Raw genomic sequence first — 19519 nt, 5'->3', positions numbered from 1 at the left:
ATTCGCCTCGTTGGAATAAACACCACTTGGGTCAAATAACTCAGTATGTAGAATTGCCAATGGATTAAACGCAATATTGTTGTTCTCCATAATATAGTCAGTGTTGGTAAATAATATGACAAATCTAAGTCGGTCAAACCAGATCTGCATCTGCGTGTGCATGCGTGTATTTGTGGGTCGGTGCGCCTGTGTGTGCAACTGAATTGAATAGTCATCAACAGCTGCCAGTTGAAAGGAAACTTTCCCGATTACTCAATACTGACGCACAGATGACTTGATTAAATGTTTGAGGAAATTATGCTACATTTATTTAAAGCCCACGTAATATTTCCGCGTAGATAATGCACAAAAACAATGTAACTTAACATCAGCTCCATTCATTAAGTGCTCTAGGCTCTGACATTGTCACACGAACTCGTATAGCAAAGTGACATTTTGTTTCAAGTCAAAACACCGATTTGTCACCATTATCACAGCTGAGCTTGATAGAAAGCGTGCCACCTACGATAGACAGGGTGGCCGAAAAGTCAGGACACATAGGGTTATTACATTTATTTTAACAAATCACAAAGGGTATTAATTTTTTACAAATTTTCACACTGACTCCCATTATCATGAATGCATCCATTCATTATCTTTTAAAATGAATATAGGATTTGTTTTTAAGATTACAAGTGTAATCTTATTGATCAATTACGTTTCGTCTCAATTAATGATTCTTGGGCGAGTTTGGTAAACGACAGATTTGAGGTGACCCCAAAAAATAAAAATAGATATTTATCATGATAATATATACAATAGTAACTTAAAAATAAGCAATTCAAATGTGTTCGTGTTAGTGTAAAAATAAATGAAATAACCCTGTGTGTCCTCACTCTTGGGCCACCGTGGAAAGTGTAAAAAGTCCATTTTGTCCCAGGCTGTTGTATTACACACGTGGTTACATAAAGCTGTGAGATTTATGAATTTATTCTTTGTCTCTAATTACATAACGCCAATTGCCCAATTGGAATTAATTGGGGGGGGGGGGGAAGTGACAAAAACATGAAAATAAAACATTAACGCTTCTTGGTTCTTTCGGTAAAGTCACGTAGAAGGGAAGTAATAAAATAATAAAAATAAAACATAATAAAATAATTCTCACGACGTTTCGGCCACAACGCAAGCAGCCGTCCTCAGGTGAAGACCAGGTCTGTCGGGGAGACAGCATCTGAATGAAACACCACCACGCTTGGTGCGTATATTTAAGCTGGGTTGGAAGGGGGGAAGGGCGCCTTGCATATGAAGAGGAATTTAGCATATTTATGGGAAATGCAGGTATGTGATTAGTACTACTTAACTCTTCACAAGTCCACCGCTATACTTTGGAAAGTCCAGTGGAAGTGTGTGTGTGTGCACAATCTATGGATGGGGTTGTCTGTGACTCAATCGCCATTACTCGGTAATTATTGATATGCCAATGTATAAACTGTCGTCAGAAAACTCGTCAAATGTAAATCTTATCAGGCCCCACGGTGTAAAATGCAGTTTCCAAATCACATCCACGCGACCTCTCTATTAATGTACTAAGAAGGAGGATCATTGCCTGAAACGTTGCCTATTGTACATGTTTCTTTCTCTAAGGCAATGCTATTTGTTGACCGTGTCGAGTTTTGTTCGTTACTTGTGCACAAAATAATTTGCGTCATTAAACTGATGATCCATTTTCTCGACACACACACACGTGTCTGGAAGAGCAGGTTCTGAACGAGCCATGGGCCTCCTCTCGATGGACTCGGCCTTAAATGGGCACGTGGTGTGGTGTACATACATCAGCACTTGAGCTAAAAATCAGCCAGGCGTGATTTCGGCCACTCTTTGCGTCAGGCCAGCTTTAATGAGTTTCCGCTAACAGCACTTTTTTTTTCCAAACAGCTTATTGTGTACGCGTGTTATTATTAGACTTGGACCACAGCACAAAATAAACTGCTTATTGTGCCGACTGCCTGCTGCTCTCTTGTGTCAAGGAACACCTCACGAAGCACTGTACCACCACTGCTCCACCTGTGACTCGATAACCGACTGGTAAATAATTAAATTATACACAAGCTGAAAACTGCTCGGTGTGATCATCGTTCATGAATACGAGCTAACAAAACAACAAAAATTGTCATTAGCCCTCAATAGATTGCGCACCCCTCAACTAAATCCAGGTCATCATTATTGCGCATTGTTATCGCTGCCTCTTGAAATCTACAGTTGAAAATGCACTTTTTTTTTATATCGGTTCCGAAACGACGGTGCTCGTCAACCATTCGCACGAAAACGCTGGCGGAGGCAGCACTTGACCCCAAGAGCCCGCAATCACCGCGGCATTGTAGCCTTGCCACTCGCACACACACACAGAAATAACATCGGCGAACGCTCCCAATGACGTGGGACGCCTCCGATTGACAAGAGGTTAGAGCAGGCTGCCACGATAAGCCAGCCAGCGCGTGTGGAAGGTCAAGAGGTCAAATCCCGCCTCCGCCCGGCCATTTGTGCCCGCAATTATCTAAGATTGCCGCGTGCGCTTTAAACAGTTGTTGAAGACACGGCGACCGTGCTTTGCTGTGCTATGCAATTGCATCATTTTCATGACCAAAACAACATCAATAACTATAATAATAATAACGATCCACTTTGCAGATACCTTAATGAAGTAAAGGGCATCTTATTACCAACCGAATTAATATCACGATATATTCATATATTTACTATTCAGTAAACTACCCTTCTTGATAGAGCTCACGAAACAGCGCCATTGCACGACACATTAACCCACAAGAAATTTCCTGATTTAATACAGTGTTAATAATGATGGTGGATTGGTGTGTTTGGACCGTGTATAATGTAGTTTTTGTCTTTACACCTATGGCCACAGTATCTTAAATTGTATGATAACCTATACATGTGCGTACACTGAACTTCTTTCGCACCGTACGTAGCCAACCATGCCATATCTTTGCAACAATGGAGTGAATCTCTATAATTTACAGTGTGTACAATTAACACCCGTAACTTTACCGCTTTAGCTTTAATTAGTGAAACCACTGACAACACATCATCATCATCACAGACCGCAACCTGTAATTAAGCACAAACCAAATGGTTTACAACTTTAAAAAAAACTACACAAAATGTACAGCAGCCAAATAACCAAAATAACCACGTGTGATCAGAACTCTTCCCGTTACAGGGATGGGATGTGGGAGGGGGTGAGAACTGGAGGGAGGGAGGGGTAGGAGGGAGGTAAGTTGGTGAGGGGAGGGAGGTAGGTGAGGGGAGCAAGAAGAGGGGAGGGAGCAAGGTGAGGTGAGGGGAGGTAGGTGAGGGGAGGTAGGTGAGGTGAGGGGAGGGGAGGTAGGTGAGTGGAGGTAGGTGAGTGGAGGGAGGTGAGGTGAGGGAGGTTGCTGAGGGGAGGTAGGAGAAGTGAGGGAGGTAGGTAGGTGAGGGGAGGGGAGGTAGGTAGGTGAGGGGAGGGGAGGTAGGTGAGGGAGGTAGGTAGGTGAGGGAGGTTGCTGAGGGGAGGTAGGAGAGGTGAGGGAGGTAGGTAGGAGAGGTGAGGGAGGTAGGTAGGTGAGGGGAGGGGAGGTAGGTAGGTGAGGGGAGGGGAGGTAGGTGAGGGGAGGTAGGTGAGGTGAGGGGAGGTAGGTGAGTGGAGGTAGGTGAGTGGAGGGAGGTGAGGTGAGGGAGGTTGCTGAGGGGAGGTAGGAGAGGTGAGGGAGGTAGGTAGGTGAGGGGAGGTAGGTGAGGGAGGTAGGTAGGTGAGGTGAGGGGAGGGGAGGTAGGTGAGGGAGGTAGGTAGGTGAGGGAGGTATGCGAGGGGAGAAAGTGGAGGGCTTTGCGAATCTGCGCTTCCTGCTTGCGTCTATATGGGCGGTGGCTGCAGGCCGCGCTGTGTTTATAGGGGCGGTCAGAGTTGGGGTTCGCCGTTGGGGTTTTGCACGTGAAATGAATCGGGGCGAACCCAGGGCTCGCGTGGATCGTGCAGACTTGCCCAGACGGGACCCATCTTCCTTCCTTCGTTTGTGCCCGACCACTTCCCACGACTAAGCACGTTTGTGTTTTGTTTTATTACGCGCACTAAATTTTCTTCTGGCCAATTGTACGATAATTTTAAAAAAGGCATTTGTTTTCTAAAAATGGCTGTGAGAAGGGATATATTTTATTAGTTTTTATTGCATTGTTATGACGTACAATGATGTAATCTAAAAGCTATTTGTATTCGACGATTCTGCCCTGGTACAATGAGCAACGGGTAGCAACAAATCCGGAATCACATTTGGAGAAACTGCTCCACACATTTGCAAATGGTAAAAGCAAGCAGCCCCTGTCATTGCTACTCGCATGGCACTTGCTGGTGGACAGGCAGCTCTCGAGCCCCCTCTCGAGGGTATGTTGGCCTACTCTTCCACGCTGATCGCACATCTTGGAAGAGGGGCGAGTACCCACACTTTATCCCACCATACGCGACCTGGTGCTGTACCCCCCCCCCCCCTCCCTCATGCCCACACTTATGCTGCTGGGTGGTCAAAGTTGGGGGCCGGGCTTTAAGAAACTATCCCGAAGTTTTCACGGCTGCACCGAGAGTTTAAACACATTCCTGCGGAGGGAGCTGGTAGGAACGTTGGGTTGCTCTGTCAATGGCCAGGGTCAACGGCGGCGTGGTGTATTCCGCAAATATTCCCGACTGTGAGGGCGGGCACAAGCCGGCGTGAGTAGGTTAAACGTTGAGTTTTATAAGGGCACCACGGGGTGACCAGCCCCTCCCCACCCAGCCCCACCCCTCCCACCCCTCACCCAGCCCCACCCTCCCCACCCAGCCCCTCCCCACCCTCCCCACCCAGCCTCACCCTCCTCACCCAGCCCCTCCCCACCCTCTCCTCCCAACCCAGCCACTCCCTCCCCACCCAGCCACTCCATGCACGACGGACGGACACAATAATCCCCTGTGGGTTGGTGCAACCAAGAGGTTCCTACCAGTAACAGGCAACTGCTGGATGATTGTGGAAGTCCAGTGTGCAAACCATTACACCATGGCCACCTCCATGAATCGACATTTTATTGTCACGCGGCACACTCCGATTAGCACGGCTGGCTACGTACGGCGCGAAAGGAGTTCGACGTAACAGTGTACATTTAGCTAATTGTTTTCCCAAGGTTGTTTAATATATTCACTGCCCTTTTTATTCTGAGAAACTGTAAACGCACACACACACACACTCGTGTGGAAACGTAAGCTCAACAAATGAAACATTCCTCGTGATTATAATCCATACAATTGTTGTTGGAAACGGTTCTATTTTTATCACTCTTTTTTATACACAGTACAGCACGAAAGTGCGTACACTTAAGAAGCAGTGGCACATCGGTGGAAGCAATAGTGCCATGACCCCATCAACCCGAGTTAAATTCCCAGCCACTGCAAACATCAGTGGCGAAATGCATCTCAAATCCCTTCACCGACACACACTGACCAGCGTGGTGAAATATGGTCAAGTAGCCCCCTTCACTCACCTGGAGTGGGGAGGTATTCATCACCCAGCACTGATATGACAAAGGGATGTTCGTTTTTTTATTATACTTACAATAAAATTTTCATTTTTTTTTTGCTTCTATTCGTGCAGTATATATTCACAATTTTATGAAGTCACCTAGCAGAATAATATTTCCGTTTTGCAAATATTGAAATTCCTGTTAACGTATGCAAGTATATTGAACATCTTCTGCACCACATGGGTAGCAACTTAAGTTAGTTATGATGCCTCTAACAACCGAGGGTCTGATTCTTCCAGTCACTTAGCCAGTGCACCATTTCCATGGATTGACGTCAGGTAAGAAGACGCTGTTTCCCTACAGTACCACACACTGTAACGGGGTGTGTAACATCAACCCACATGAATGGGATGCAATTAGCATGAATAACGCAATATAAAATAATTATCATCATAATTTACCGTCAAGAACGTGCGCACACCGGAATCGCTGCCCACCCGAGACAAAGACACGCATCACGCTTGCAATGCAGTGGTCGCCAGTTTGTTCAATCGACGAGTTTCTTAAATCCGCCCCTGCCTCTGTCCGCCCAGCAGCGTAAACGGCTACGCCAGGCCACGTGTGTGTGTGTGGCGTGGTTGACACGTGGGGTACTCCCATCTATTCAAATGTCTGTCCGGCGTTAAAAGAGTAGGGCCCAAAGAACCATCTTAGAGCTCCAGCTACAGTGGAGGCCTGTCTACCGCCAGCAGTGGGATGAGCAAGCAATTGCAGGGCTGAACCTGTGGCTTCGGTGCTCATGGAGGGAACATTTTTGCATTTTTGTGGGGCATTTTTTCTCTACGACGCCTAATTTCATTTGTCTATCAACAACAAGGCAACTCCTATGACTATTTGGGAATGGGACGCAAGCGTAGGATTGATCACCCTGTCGCTGGCCGCCTTTGGGGAGGGTGTATAGTGTGAAAGGCCGAAACACCCTAGGAACCAAAGGTACACTACTGACGATGCGCTCCCCAAACTTCACCAGGCTCACTGTTCATGAACTCTTGGAAGTGCTTGCACAAAGGATAGTAACATCTCATCCTGTGTTCTTGGAATCTATTTCGGTGCATAAATAGCAAAGATATCAAATTATACGCGCTGGAAAAGTTACAATAAATCGACTTTTGGCGGTAAATTCAGGAACCCCGACAAACGTAACAGATACGACTTGTACGAGTCGAATCTGATAAGGAAACAGGTTTAAAAACATAGCATTTGCGTGCGATTTCATAAATGTTAATGCCAGCAAGGAATGTCAGTGCGTTGTGTCACACGTCCCTCTTATGTTGTACACGTGTAACTCTTGCGGCATAGATGACAATTACGAGATTGAGCACAGTACGGAAATGGCTGTGCAGCCAGAATTGGTCTCGTCAGGCCACCGTGAACCTCCTCCAGTAACTTTCCCTTCCAATTCTCTTGGACTCAGCCAGCTGCCTTCACCGTTTCACCACGACAGCCCATCGTCACTTGCTTGCAAATGTGAAACAAGGACATGTCTGGTACATGTTCTTCCATTTGTATCAATGTCGGACAGAATGATGTTGAAAATGTGTTCTTCCTTTTTTTGCACTCAAAACCGCACCCCACTACATTTCCTCATCCTGAACAGCTTCTCATTATCGAGTTCCCAAAGTTTAACTCAAACACACGCCTCTGTGGGCGGCCCCATCAGGAAAGCATGCGGTCACACACTCACAAAAACAAAGATCTGCCGTATAGCCTTCCAACTGACCGTTGGGGCAAGTGCCGTTAGCTTGCAGTTATGAAGGCCAACACGGCACACAAGGGAGTGGGTGGCGAGCACCATGCCCAACCGCCTTTGTCTCCCGCACACACACGCACGCACGCTGCGAGCAGTGGCTGTGTAGACCCCCTGAGGGGGTAGGATTAGCCAACACGCAATTATTTTACTAATCTTTAATGTGGGGATGGCCAACGAGGCAACAAACAGTTCAAAGGCCCTACGGGTTCCATTGGGAAGCCCACAGATATGCTAATACAAGCACGCTGCACAGAGTTTGTGGTTTCTGAGACCCATTACGAGAAGAGAGTTGGGCCGTGCAACTCCTCTGGTGTGTTTCCATAGCCGTGCTGCGTGTTGTTTGTGGCACTTGGAGCGAAACGTCAGACGATGGCCGAACAACATGCGATGCATCCCGAAACTGCATCGGGCAGAGAGGGCGATCCGAGTCCCATTGTTTAAAACTTCAAGCACTCGGTGCCTGACCGTCGATTAAGGATGCCATCGCCAAGCACATCCGTCACCGGCAACAGCAATGACCGCCCGGCCCAGAGCTGAAACGCTGAGGAATTATAATAATAATAATAAACAAACGTGATGTTTCACAAAGGTAGGTGGGGATCCAGCCATGGTGACCATCTGGCTCTGTAGCGATGGGACTTGTGGATCACGGAGAGATCGTGGCCTATGAATTTTGGGCTGCAAATTGGCCAAAAGCTGACAGTACAGCAGGTAGGTTGCCAATTCATGTTGTGTGGGTCGTTGGGTGTTATCCCTTCATGTGTGTGGGTATTCTCTGGGTGCTGTGGTTTGCTATCATATCAATAAATAAGTCACGGGGCCAAACATCTCATGCATGTACATCTAGAAAAATGAAATCTCAAGGCACGAGATTCTCTGGATGACTAAAACATATTTCTGTGCAGTTGTTTTTAAATTACAAAATGTATTGCGCTCGTTGCAAATTACATGCTTATCATTCAAATGTAACAGCTGAATCCTGCAAATCATCGTAAAAAGTCTTTGTTTCAACACGTCTGTGTGTGGCACATTGATGTGGTTCATGTTTACATTCATAGCAGAACCGGCTGGCACAACCCAGAAAATCATTTTCTTTTGGTGAGTGGCCAGTTGCCAATAGACCGCAGCATGCAGCCAGCTGTCTGTAGACCATTCTCAAGCCATAGTAACCCATCTGTTATCACTTTCATATGGACAATAAGGTCACGTGCCATTTGTATACGAAAATTTAATCTTAGAGGCTGAGAATGCAGTGAGCACATTGCAGGGTTCTCCGATTGTTTTTGTTTTTTAATCGATAACTCTGCTGATGAATCGGTTTGGTTACTCGACAAATCGATTAATGTAAAAATCAATGAAAAACAAATGCCTCCAATCATTGTGTGGCTGTGTCGAATAGTGGAGGGCGCACAGCGCTAATCAACGCGACGTTGTGTGTCAACGTGAAACTGTCACTTCATGTCCAAACAATAAAGCAACGAGGCAGGCGATCACCTCATTTGGTGGCCCAGAGCCAATGGTGGAAGAGTAACATTCCCATGATGAGTGTCAATAACTCTATTGGACAGTGGCTATCAACTACCCACAAAGCGGCATTTATGTTACTTAACCCAGGCGAATGATGGGCCAAACAAAACCCAATTGGAGATGCCAACTTCTAGCCTTCAAGCATAGTATCACCCAGTCAGATGATTTTGAAATGAGCACGAATGGAAAATGTGGGGTTGCCTTCCCCTTTAAATATTGTTTTGCCTGTCATCGTATATGCAAACTCTACAATTGTCATAAAAAAATTTTACAGCAGTAATCCATAACCGTTAAAATGTGTCGACCAATACCAGTTGGGTCAACATGTTCCCAGGAAGGTAACTTAAAATGAATATATAAATAAAATAAAATTGTAGACTACCCAAGATTTAATGAGTTATTGATATCCTTTAATTAACCAGGCAAGAGGTCATTAATATTTAAGATCAGTTTTCATTATTTAATTATTTCTAGCCACAATTACCCAACTCATTCTTCACACTGTCTACATTAACACATTGTACTACACCATTGTGAATATCCAATTGCCGAACCCGCACTGCATACGCAGCTTCTGATAATTACGACCTATTTTTTTTCTATTTTAATAATTGCATCTGCAATCATCGTCCCCACCACCATATATAGCTAACACCATCCAATGAGGCCATATTTACGGTGTTGATCTTGACCGAGACACCAATACCCTCGATTGCGATCGCCTAATCCATTCAAAGGCAGCAAAAAAATGTGAAGAATTCCACCAAAGCTTCCCGCACAATGCGATTCTTGCATTCGTGAATTGTGGAGAAAAGGCACCATCAAGTTAAAGGGAAGGAAAGAGAGAGAGAAAAAATCGGCAACTAAATAAATATATACACCCTGTGGTTTTAAAGCCCGAGGGTGTGGAGATGTGGAGATTTCCTCCTCCCATGCTGCCACTCTAAACACATTCACCGCAGGCACAGTCTGACACGCACACCCAGCAAGGCCCCTTCCCGCACATCGTCTTCAGCCGATGGGCAATCCACCGCTGGATGAGAGACCTCCACGAGCCTCACGGTTCCGCACGATGACCATCCGCCGAGCACCTGCGCCACGAGCCGATTCCACGGCTCCATCTCCACGATAAGCGTGCCCTCTGGCGCGTTACATTCCTTGGTGTCACTCGGTGACTATTCTTAACCGTGCGCCATCATACCCCTCCAGTGACATCTCTCTCGCCCAAGTCCCCCACTGCGTTTTTAACAGCTTCAATTATGCCTTGTAACCTGCACATGCCCTCTAATCCACGTGTGCGCCTCTTCTGTGTCTCTTCACGCTTTTGTGGTACACTTCTCAGTTTGTTGGGTTTTTTTTCTGCCCCATAGCAATGACCACGCTTCTGAAGCGTATTTGATGCGCAAAAGTCGTCGACACCGATTTTAATTGTTTTAGACACTTGAAAACATTTCAATGACCATTCTTTCCTATGCCTTCAAGCATCGGTACCATTACAGACAGTTAAATAATTGCTAACTTTAACTGTCTGAACACGAGTAGAAAAATTACGAGCGACTTGTCACTAAATCAACGTGATGACGAACAGCAGTGTCTTCATCATCTTCATAATAATCGATCATCAATCATCATCACCATTATCAATCTAATTCGAATTTCTTTAGAACTGATTTCTGTGTTTAGTTTGCCATCCTTCCCCCTGCACCTCCGATTTGCACGGTTGGCTACGTACAGTGCGAAAGAAGTTCAACATACACACGTGACGGGTGAATTTTAAATAGTCCGTCTCCCTACGCAACCACACATCGGACGCTGCTCATCTCCAATAGTGGTGCCGAGCCAAGAGTGAAAACTCCACATTCCTTTCCCCGAGGATCATTCTCTCTACAAAACAATAACTTTTGACCTTCCCAACAAAAAGAGGTGTTCCCGTGTAACGCAGGGCACTGCAGAATTAAATGTAACAAAACACACACAGCCCTGTTGTCGACCCACTGCTGGATGAGGACCTCTCAATGACACGCTCGTTCGTGGGGGTTATTTGACCATACTTCACTCTGCTGGTCAGTGCGTGTTGGGTGAAGACAGGGAGCATAGAAGTACAGTACAGGGCAACAGCTATGTTGTTGCCCACCGCGTTGCCCTGTGGCACTACAACATTGCGTCATGATAACGGCGTGGTGAGTGCGTGAGATGCGCAGAGGTTGTTCGAGAGCTGCCTATGACATTCACCCTTTGTGCAGAGTCTGGGTGGCTCACAGAGTGAGTCTGGTGGTGGCTCACATAGTCTGGGTGGCTCACAGAGTGAGTCTGGGTGGCTCTCAGAGTGAGTCTGGGTGGCTCACAGAGTGAGTCTGGGTGGCTCACAGAGTGAGTCTGGGTGGCTCACAGAGTGAGTCTGGGTGGCTCACAGAGTGAGTCTGGGTGGCTCACAGAGTCTGGTGGTGGCTCACAGAGTCCTCGTCATGTTCTCAAAAGATCCCAGGGACGTTGAACCCGAGTCCCCCCCCCCCCCCGACCAGGATTTGAACTCCCGACCTTTTCATTTGTGAAGTAAACGAGGCTGTTGGAATTATCTGCAAATAAAAAGTGCTGCAATTGGCTAACCATGCTAACATTGTAATCGAATCCTTATCATCGACATGAACTATTAGCAGGCATTATGCCGATTTGGCAATGTTCGTGGAGAATTCTGTATCATGGGGGTAGCTTAATGACCCAACAAGCCAAATGTACAAGGGTAAGGCGAGCTAATGTGCGCGCACTGACACTTCGATCACGCAAATGTGCCCCTTGTTAAGTCTTTGGGGTCAACATTTATTCCTTTTTTAGCCAATGCTGCCAAATAGGTTTCTTTGGAAAACATTATTTGTTTACTTTTATTCAAGAATAATAGTAATTAATGCAATCACTCGTCGGCAGTAAAAATACCGCTAAATCGTTTTTGTTCACTAACACCAAACAAATATAAATGCTGATGTGAGTTATCATAATATTCTTCGGTAGGATATGGTATTTCTGTAGGATATGGTATTTCTGTAGGATATAGAATTTCTGTAGGATATGTAATTTTCACCAATGGCTCAGGGCCAACAAGAAAGATGAGCAATGTCATGGTAAATACTTTAACAAATGCCTTTAATTACAACGACCCAATTTATCTCACTATTAGACGGTGACAAATTTTGGTCAGGGGTCAAATCAGCCTCCCACCATCCCTCCAGGGCCAATGAAGTTAATACAAAGTGTGTGAAGTCAACAGTGAGGACGTCTGATGGAAAATAGTCACCCCCCCTCCATATGAACCTGAAATTGCCGCCACTGACTCAGGGCTGTTAACGGAGACTACCACTGTCCCCACGCTCAATAGCACATTATGGGGAGCGGTGGGCACAGCTGTTGGCTTTCATTCCATGCAGTCAGTGAGCTCGGTTTGAATCCCGGCCACTGATTTCTCAGCATCACAGATATCCTTGACACACATGCAATGCAATCCTAGAATGCAGCTCCACGCCCATATACATTGTAGGCTCTTGCATGACTGTATACAAGACACTTCACATGTTCATTCATACATAAAGCGAATACCCGACCACTGGTAGAGTAAAAGCTAATACATGTGTCTCCACACACAAAGAGAAAAAATATAGTCAATCGGCCTACTGGAATTCCAGACCAACATATTATCCGGCAGCAATTGTTTAAGCAAGCAAAGCAAGCCACCTCCTGGAGTCTCATAATTATCAGAGTCAGTCGGTTATGTTAAATAAATCGTGCTGGATCCAGATGCTATGGGGGGCGTCTGTGTAACACAAAAAGTAATCCGTGTAATACAAACTGCAAGGGTGTGAAGTACTGTATGTATACTGCAGCTCAAGACCGAACAAACTGAAGGGTTTTTATTTTACCAGGTAAGGCCCCACTGATCTATAGAGCTCTTTTTCAGAAGCGACATGGCCACAAATGATAACTGAACGAAGTGGCTTTCCATGTGGAAATGTACAACAGCCAAATACTCTAAACACACGTTTCTAAATGTGGATGGAAGCACCGGAGGACCCGGAGGAAAACAAATTCACGCGACCACGGGGAGAGAGGACACGCAAACTCAAAATATACAGCAGGCGTCAGGGTGTGGATGGAACCCACGACCTCCTGTATACCTAGGGAGGCAGTTAACGTCTCGCCAGATTGCATCATAGACAGGGTCGTTGGGGGTGAGTGAGATGCCTGTCACTGGAGCGAAGGTGGGGGGGTAGCGCACGCGACACTATTAACTCGGCTCAATCGAGTTCGATTCCCGTTCATGGCCAACACCGGTGACGATTATTTAAACCGGTCCTCTAGGTCGACACAGCCTCAAATGAGAGTACCTGGTGCGGTGTGTAATTAAACATCGCCAACAGGGAGATAAAGGCCACCCCACCCCCTCGTGTACCGTTCCGGCCTGCGTAAGTGCTCGCTAACAACACTTGCCCCAACAGTCTGTCGATGCTATACGGGGAAAGGGGGGTGGGAAAGAGGGGATCTTTACCTTTGGTGTGTGTATGGGTGTGCGGGGGAAGGGGTGTTGCCATCGTTTACCTTGAGAGCGAACTTCTCCGCCGTCTTCTTGTTGTAGCACTCCACCACCTTGCCGTTGATGCCGAGCCCGAGCACCTGCCCCGTGATCCTGAAGTCGTCCGTCACGGCGTTCTTCCTCGGCTGCAGCACGGCGCGGGTGGCAGCCCCGCACGAAGCAGGAGCCGGCAGCCCGGGCAGAGACAGCGGCACGGCGGCCAGCGGATGGGCGTTGGACAGGAGGAGCTGAGCTCCCAGCGGGAGTAGCGGCGGCTGCTGCTGCTGCTGCTGGTTCTGGACGGACGACTGCGTGGTGGTGCCCGCCTGGGGTTGAGGGTTCACCAGAAGATGGGCGGTGTTGGTAGTTGCGGCGGCGGTCTTCTGCGGGACGGGCTGGGATGTGGTCACCGCCTGGGTTTGCGGCAGATTCCCGTTGCTGTTCTTGGACGCGTCGCTGCTGTGTTTCCTCGGCACATCCTTGCTGCTGTAGCTCACCGTGCACTGCTGCTGCTGCTGCTGGTTTCGCTGCTGCTGCTGCTGCTCCTGCAACGCCAGCGACTTATTGTTCTGGTTCGAGTTCTTCTCCTTCTGGATGAAACTGAATGGCCACATCGTCGGGCAAGGAGCAGAGGCGCCTAATAATCCCTCGCGGTCTCTCGCTCCTCACACTCAATGTGCGCCTTGCACGTGAATCGTGGTGGTGGTGGTGGAGCCGCTTACAATCGCAATGCGGCTATTTGCGACCAGACTTACAGGGAGACACAACACACACACACACCGACAAATACACACACACACACACCGACAAATACACACACACACCGAAAAAAGAAGGTTCCTCTAAACTCGATGCTGGAACAAACTCCTTACACCCCACGCACCCCTCTTTGGTTATTCAATCAAAGGCAAGCCCCTCGCAGCATCACGCCACAGCCTCTTCTCCTTGTGCTGTGCAAACTTACACCGCCACGAGCGCCTCCCTTGGGCTGCTGCCTTGCTTCTCCCCTTCCTCCTAACAAAGGCGGACGTCTCTGTCAGGCGAGCCGAGACGCGCGGCTTCGGGAAGACGACGAGAAAGCGGAGGCGGCGAAGCAGTGCGGGATGATGATGATGGTGGTGGTGATGATGGTGAGCCGCCGACTGTATATGGAGGTGCCTTGCCCGGTGCCTCTCGCTGTTGCTGGCAGGGAGAGAGTGCGGGCGGTCGGGCGGGTAGACCGGCCGGTGGGTGGGTGGAGGAAGGGGGGAGAGAGGGAGTGCTGTACTCACGGCTGGCTGCCCGGGTTATTATTAACGGAGAGACAAGAGGGGACGCATGCGGCTTGGGGAGGCGTGGCTTTGGGCTCTCTGTGCTTGGGAGGCTGCCTGGCGGGGGGGATGGGGATTTGGCCGGAGCCAGCCGGGAGAGGAGCGGCTTTGTGTGTGTGGGGTCGATGGAGCGGCTGGTGGTGGTGGTGGTGGCGGGCTCCTGCGATGCGGTGCAGTGGGTGGATCTTCATCTTGGATTATCGTGGTCATCATCGATTACATGAACCGAGATTGATTCATTTCAGCCAGAGCTGTCCGGGGCTGAGCTCCGAAAAATACAACACACCCCATCCTCCTTCGTTTACCCACTCCTCGTGATCACGTGGATTTGTCTCCAGCTCCTCCCGTTGTTTTCTCCCTCCACATTGGCAATCAGCATGCGTTTAGAGTATTCGGCTGCTATACGTTTCCACGTGATAAGCCACTTCGTTGAGCTATCATTTGTGGCCAGGTCGTTTCTAAGAAGAGCTATACAGCTCAGTGGACCTTACCTGGTAAAATAAAAATATGAAATTTAATAGGTTAGTTTAAATATTGCGTGATAAATGAAGGCTTGCAAAATTGTTTGGATTAGCTGTCAATAGCTTATACTATGCAACTGTGTCTCGAGATGATGTACAAAGCAGTGGAACGTGCATCACATCACACGAAAGAATAACATTTAAAAACACGCTTATTCATCCCACTTTCCCACCCCCGCACACTGAACGAGCTGCGGTATTCATCTTATAGGCTATGTGACCTCCTTCGGCTGCCATTCTATTTCCATTCTAAGTCATCATTATTCTAGCAATGTGTCATGTCTCGAGCCCACGTGCTTTTGGCCGTGGTCAATATGCATGTTCGTTACCCACGTGTTTCCTCTTTCATTTCAAGAATGCATTTCTCCATGTTTCTGTGCAACAGTAAATATGCCCTCGCAGCAAACAGCCATCATCCAGCCTCGCATTGCAACTTAAAAGTCCATCGTTAGAGAGCCAGGGAACATTGTTGTTTTTTTGTAACCTAGGCCAGGGGTTGGCAACCAAAATAACAAGAGACATTTTTTTTATTCCGTCAAAAAAATTGACAGAAAGTTTAATCGAACCGGTGACCTCTGGATTGCAAGTCAAGGGTGCTAAATATCACACCAAAATCGTGTGCATCTAAATATAGAGCAGTGGAGTGGGACATTCAGGGGGCTAGGTGAGTGCGTGAGAGCATCGGAGAGATTTCACATGGTGACGTACTTGCAGAAGAACAATTTCACGTGAACAGGCCACTCAGAGGAGATGCAAACGCCTATGAGAATGGCTGTGACGGGCAGCGAAAAGATTGTAGATCACAATTCGCGTGTCGGGGCTGCAGCGGAAAATTAACTGAGTGTGGTGTTCCTTCAAAGTAGAGTCTAGGTCCAAAGAATAATTCCTGCAGTCACGAAAGCTCCAAAATTAAGATTGAACCACTTCTACGGGGAAGTTCCAAGTTTACCTTTTTCTCTATCTCTGGGTTTCTTGTTCTCTCTCTCTGCCTGTATATTTAGTGTAATTTTCTCTGTCTACACTCGTTTTGTATCGTTCTTAGGTTCTGCTCTGTCTGTGTGTCTCCGTTCCTCTTTTTTTTATGTTTTGTCTTTTTTTGGAATTTTCACACTTAAATTCTAACTTAGCAATCTTTGAAATACGTAATCGACCAGGCAATGCGTTAATTGTGTGTTGACCGACTCTCTGTGTCGTTTTACTGAACATTTCGATACTTTGCTAGGTTATTTAATTTAGTGTGTTCTGTCTCCCTCTAAGCCTGCTTACCTTACTCCCCTCCCTTCGTACTCATTGACATGTAAATGTTTTCCCTACCCCCTCCCTCTCTCTGCCTCCGCCCCCCTCTGTCTATTTAAGGCCACCCCACAGAGACGATCACCTCTCTCTGTACCTGGGTTGCTCTCTCTATGTATCTTGGTGATATCTGTCTGCTTATATGTCTGTCTATAGTTTTCTGGTTATATTCTATGTCGCTATTTCATTATACCTGATGATGATTGCTTGTGTTGCAATCGAAACGTCGTATGCTATTATTTAATTTATTATTTTATTTTTATACGTGACTTTACCGAAAAAACCAAAGAATAATTCCTGCAGTCACGAAAGCTCCAAAATTAAGAGAGTCTAGGTCCTCCTGTCGTTATTTTAAAACTTTGATTTCCATCCACACGGAATATGAAACCGTCAGACAGAGACAGCAACATGGATGCATACCGAATAAAATGGTTAGCGCACTGCACAATGAACCCGGCAACCCGAGTCTGATTCTCGGTCACGGATAATATCAGTGGCGAGGGATGTTTCCGAACTGGAGCTGGCCTCCTCTACCGCAACGAAGTCGCCTTCACCAGCTCACCCCGAACGGCGTGATGAGTTATGGTCCAACACCCGCCTCCACAACTGACATACTGACATGTCATGTCATGGGGTGGCCTTCGTTTGTATTGTGCTTTATCGCGACGAATGCGCCTACGTATATTGCACGGACACGCGCGCACAAAATATAGACTCTCGCACATAGACACGGAGACTTACACAATAAACACACGTGTCTTCACCGCTTCTGCGTTTGCCTATTGCCAATTGTGTATTCTACAGGTGATGTAAAACACATTGTCTCGACGGCTCTTACCAGACTTTCATAAAATTATGAATGTGTTTGAGATAATAAAGGAATCATGAACGTCACGATGATTGACGATTCATGAAATAAGTTCAACATATATACATACTTACGTACAAATAAGCACCTTGCTAACGATAGCTATGGCTGGGCATTAAGGGCAGGTCACCAGCCTCTTAGCAGAGTGCCATAATTCCCTTCTCAAATATCAATACATACATGTACATACTCAAGACTCAAGCGCGTATTTACATAGGGAATATTGAAACATCGGTTTCACATCCCGAGCAGTCTTCCTGATACACGTCCGAACATTTCAATTAGATTTCCTTGGTAAAGATTATAAATTCAATTGAATCCACGCACGCACGAACACCCACAGCTCAATAAACAATGGCAGGTTGGATGTGGCACTGTGATTTTCACATTTTTCTGCAACATTTCAGTCTAAGTTTTCACAGTTGTGCTCTACAGCGCCCCAATGTGTTATCGGGCTGTCGTTCGGCATGATGTATGTAGCTTCGCTCCACTTGCTTGGGATCTTCTTCGGGAAATGAAGAGTGTTTAGCAACTGAGCACAAAGTCCCCGAGCACGTGAAAGCGAAGAAACGTCAGACATCATGCCGAACGACGCGCCCGGTACAACCACCAAAACAACACGCACCCACAAGAGATCTGTCTGCCTACAATCTGTAAGATCACATGCGCACACCGAAAGAGGAAGGCACTCACCCCTCTCAGCCGATTAGACTGGAGGAGCGAACGCTATTCGCTCGCACCGGCCAAGGACGGGACATGGACAAAGAATAAGATCCCCCATATAGCCTTAACAGACTGTAGGGGCAAGTGCTGTTAGCGAGCACCTATGAAGGGCGGAACGGTACACGAGGGGGTGGGTGGGCCAGCGCCACTCCCTAGTGGTAATGTTTACACACCGCACCAGGTACTAATTTGAGGCTGAGTCGACCTAGGGGTGGCCCAGGGACCGGTTCAGATAACCGTCACTGGTGTTGGCCGTGAGCGGGAATCGAACCCGGGTCGCCAGGTTCATAGCGCAGCGCGCTAACCGCTACACTACCGCTACCCACACACACACACACACAGACACGTGCGTGCGTGCGAACGTGCACGAGTGATGTTGTTTTGTCCTCAGCCATCTGCTTGGTATGCCTCCACCCCCTTTCTTTTGTTAGGAGAACCTCACACAAAACCCACCGCCTCCCACAGTTCGCGTCTTCCCCTGCTGGCGTCGAGACAATGAGGGCCGCACACCCGACTCGAGCCGTTCACGAATTGCTAAACACGCCGTGCCCAAGTAGATATTCGCGTGGACTGTGTGTGTACGCCGTAAGGGTGCTGCCGTGGGTGTGATGGTTCGCACACCGCTGGGCTTGTAATCCAGGGGTCACCGGTTCGATCTCCCGGCGTGGCAGCCGAAACAATGAACACGTTTATTAATACCCCCCCTGCCTCGATCCACCCAGCAGTCTCATAATATTTAATTGTACGGGAGAAATCCGATTAGCTAAAAAGTAAAAATGTTTCACAGATGTCCAGTAGGTACTCCGCTGTTTGATAGGCGGGTCGTGTGTGACGAGGAAAAGTGTGGATGTCCCCACCTCTGCAAAGATGTACGTCTGACCAGTGTGGAAGAGTAGGCCAAATACCCTCCAGAGGGGCTCTATAGAGTGCCGTCTATAGTGGAGACCCTTCCGGCAACGGTGTTGTGATAGATTGCAGGGCTGTACCTCCTATATATACGTAATCACATTTAAAAGTTTACGTTTTGTAATGGTTTATATATAGTATATATAAATAGTACAGGACCAAATTGCTAAAAAAGCCTGAAGCTATTTGTAAATAAACTATGAAATACAGGTTGTTTTTCTTCCTACTAAAATTCTTATGCCATATGAAAAGACACGTGTATTGTCTGCTTATTTAATCTGCGCCCAACGAGTACAAGTAATCTAATAAATAATAATCTCATGATTAGTTTTCGATAGCGTCGTTCATGCAAATTACATCTCACAACCGCTGAATGGGAACCACAGACCAAGCTGGAAGGCTGCCAGGCGGTGAGCCGGCACCAACAATTCGGAATCGGAATCTTCATTTCGACTGCAGGAGAAGTCCGATGATCTATGAAGCTCC

General features: G+C 47.2%; 2 protein-coding genes across 2 annotated transcripts in view; one reads left to right on the top strand and one right to left on the bottom strand.

Moving 5' to 3' along the window:
• Positions 1-14683, bottom strand: part of LOC133342579 (MAP kinase-activated protein kinase 2-like) — a 68663-nt gene extending 53980 nt beyond the window's left edge. The window contains 1 exon segment of the mRNA XM_061551781.1: positions 13439-14683. Within this exon segment, the coding sequence (XP_061407765.1) occupies positions 13439-14026 (588 nt within the window). The 5' untranslated portion in view covers positions 14027-14683.
• The window catches only part of LOC133342581 (macrophage mannose receptor 1-like), a 163094-nt gene that overhangs the window by 55680 nt on the left and 87895 nt on the right, over positions 1-19519 (top strand). The window lies entirely within an intron of this gene.

The sequence above is a fragment of the Lethenteron reissneri genome, chromosome 15 (genome assembly GCF_015708825.2).
Source record: "Lethenteron reissneri isolate LAM-NWPU_2019-01 chromosome 15, ASM1570882v1, whole genome shotgun sequence".
NCBI classification, from domain to species: domain Eukaryota; kingdom Metazoa; phylum Chordata; class Hyperoartia; order Petromyzontiformes; family Petromyzontidae; genus Lethenteron; species Lethenteron reissneri.
This window is presented reverse-complemented; position numbering and strand designations above follow the sequence as displayed.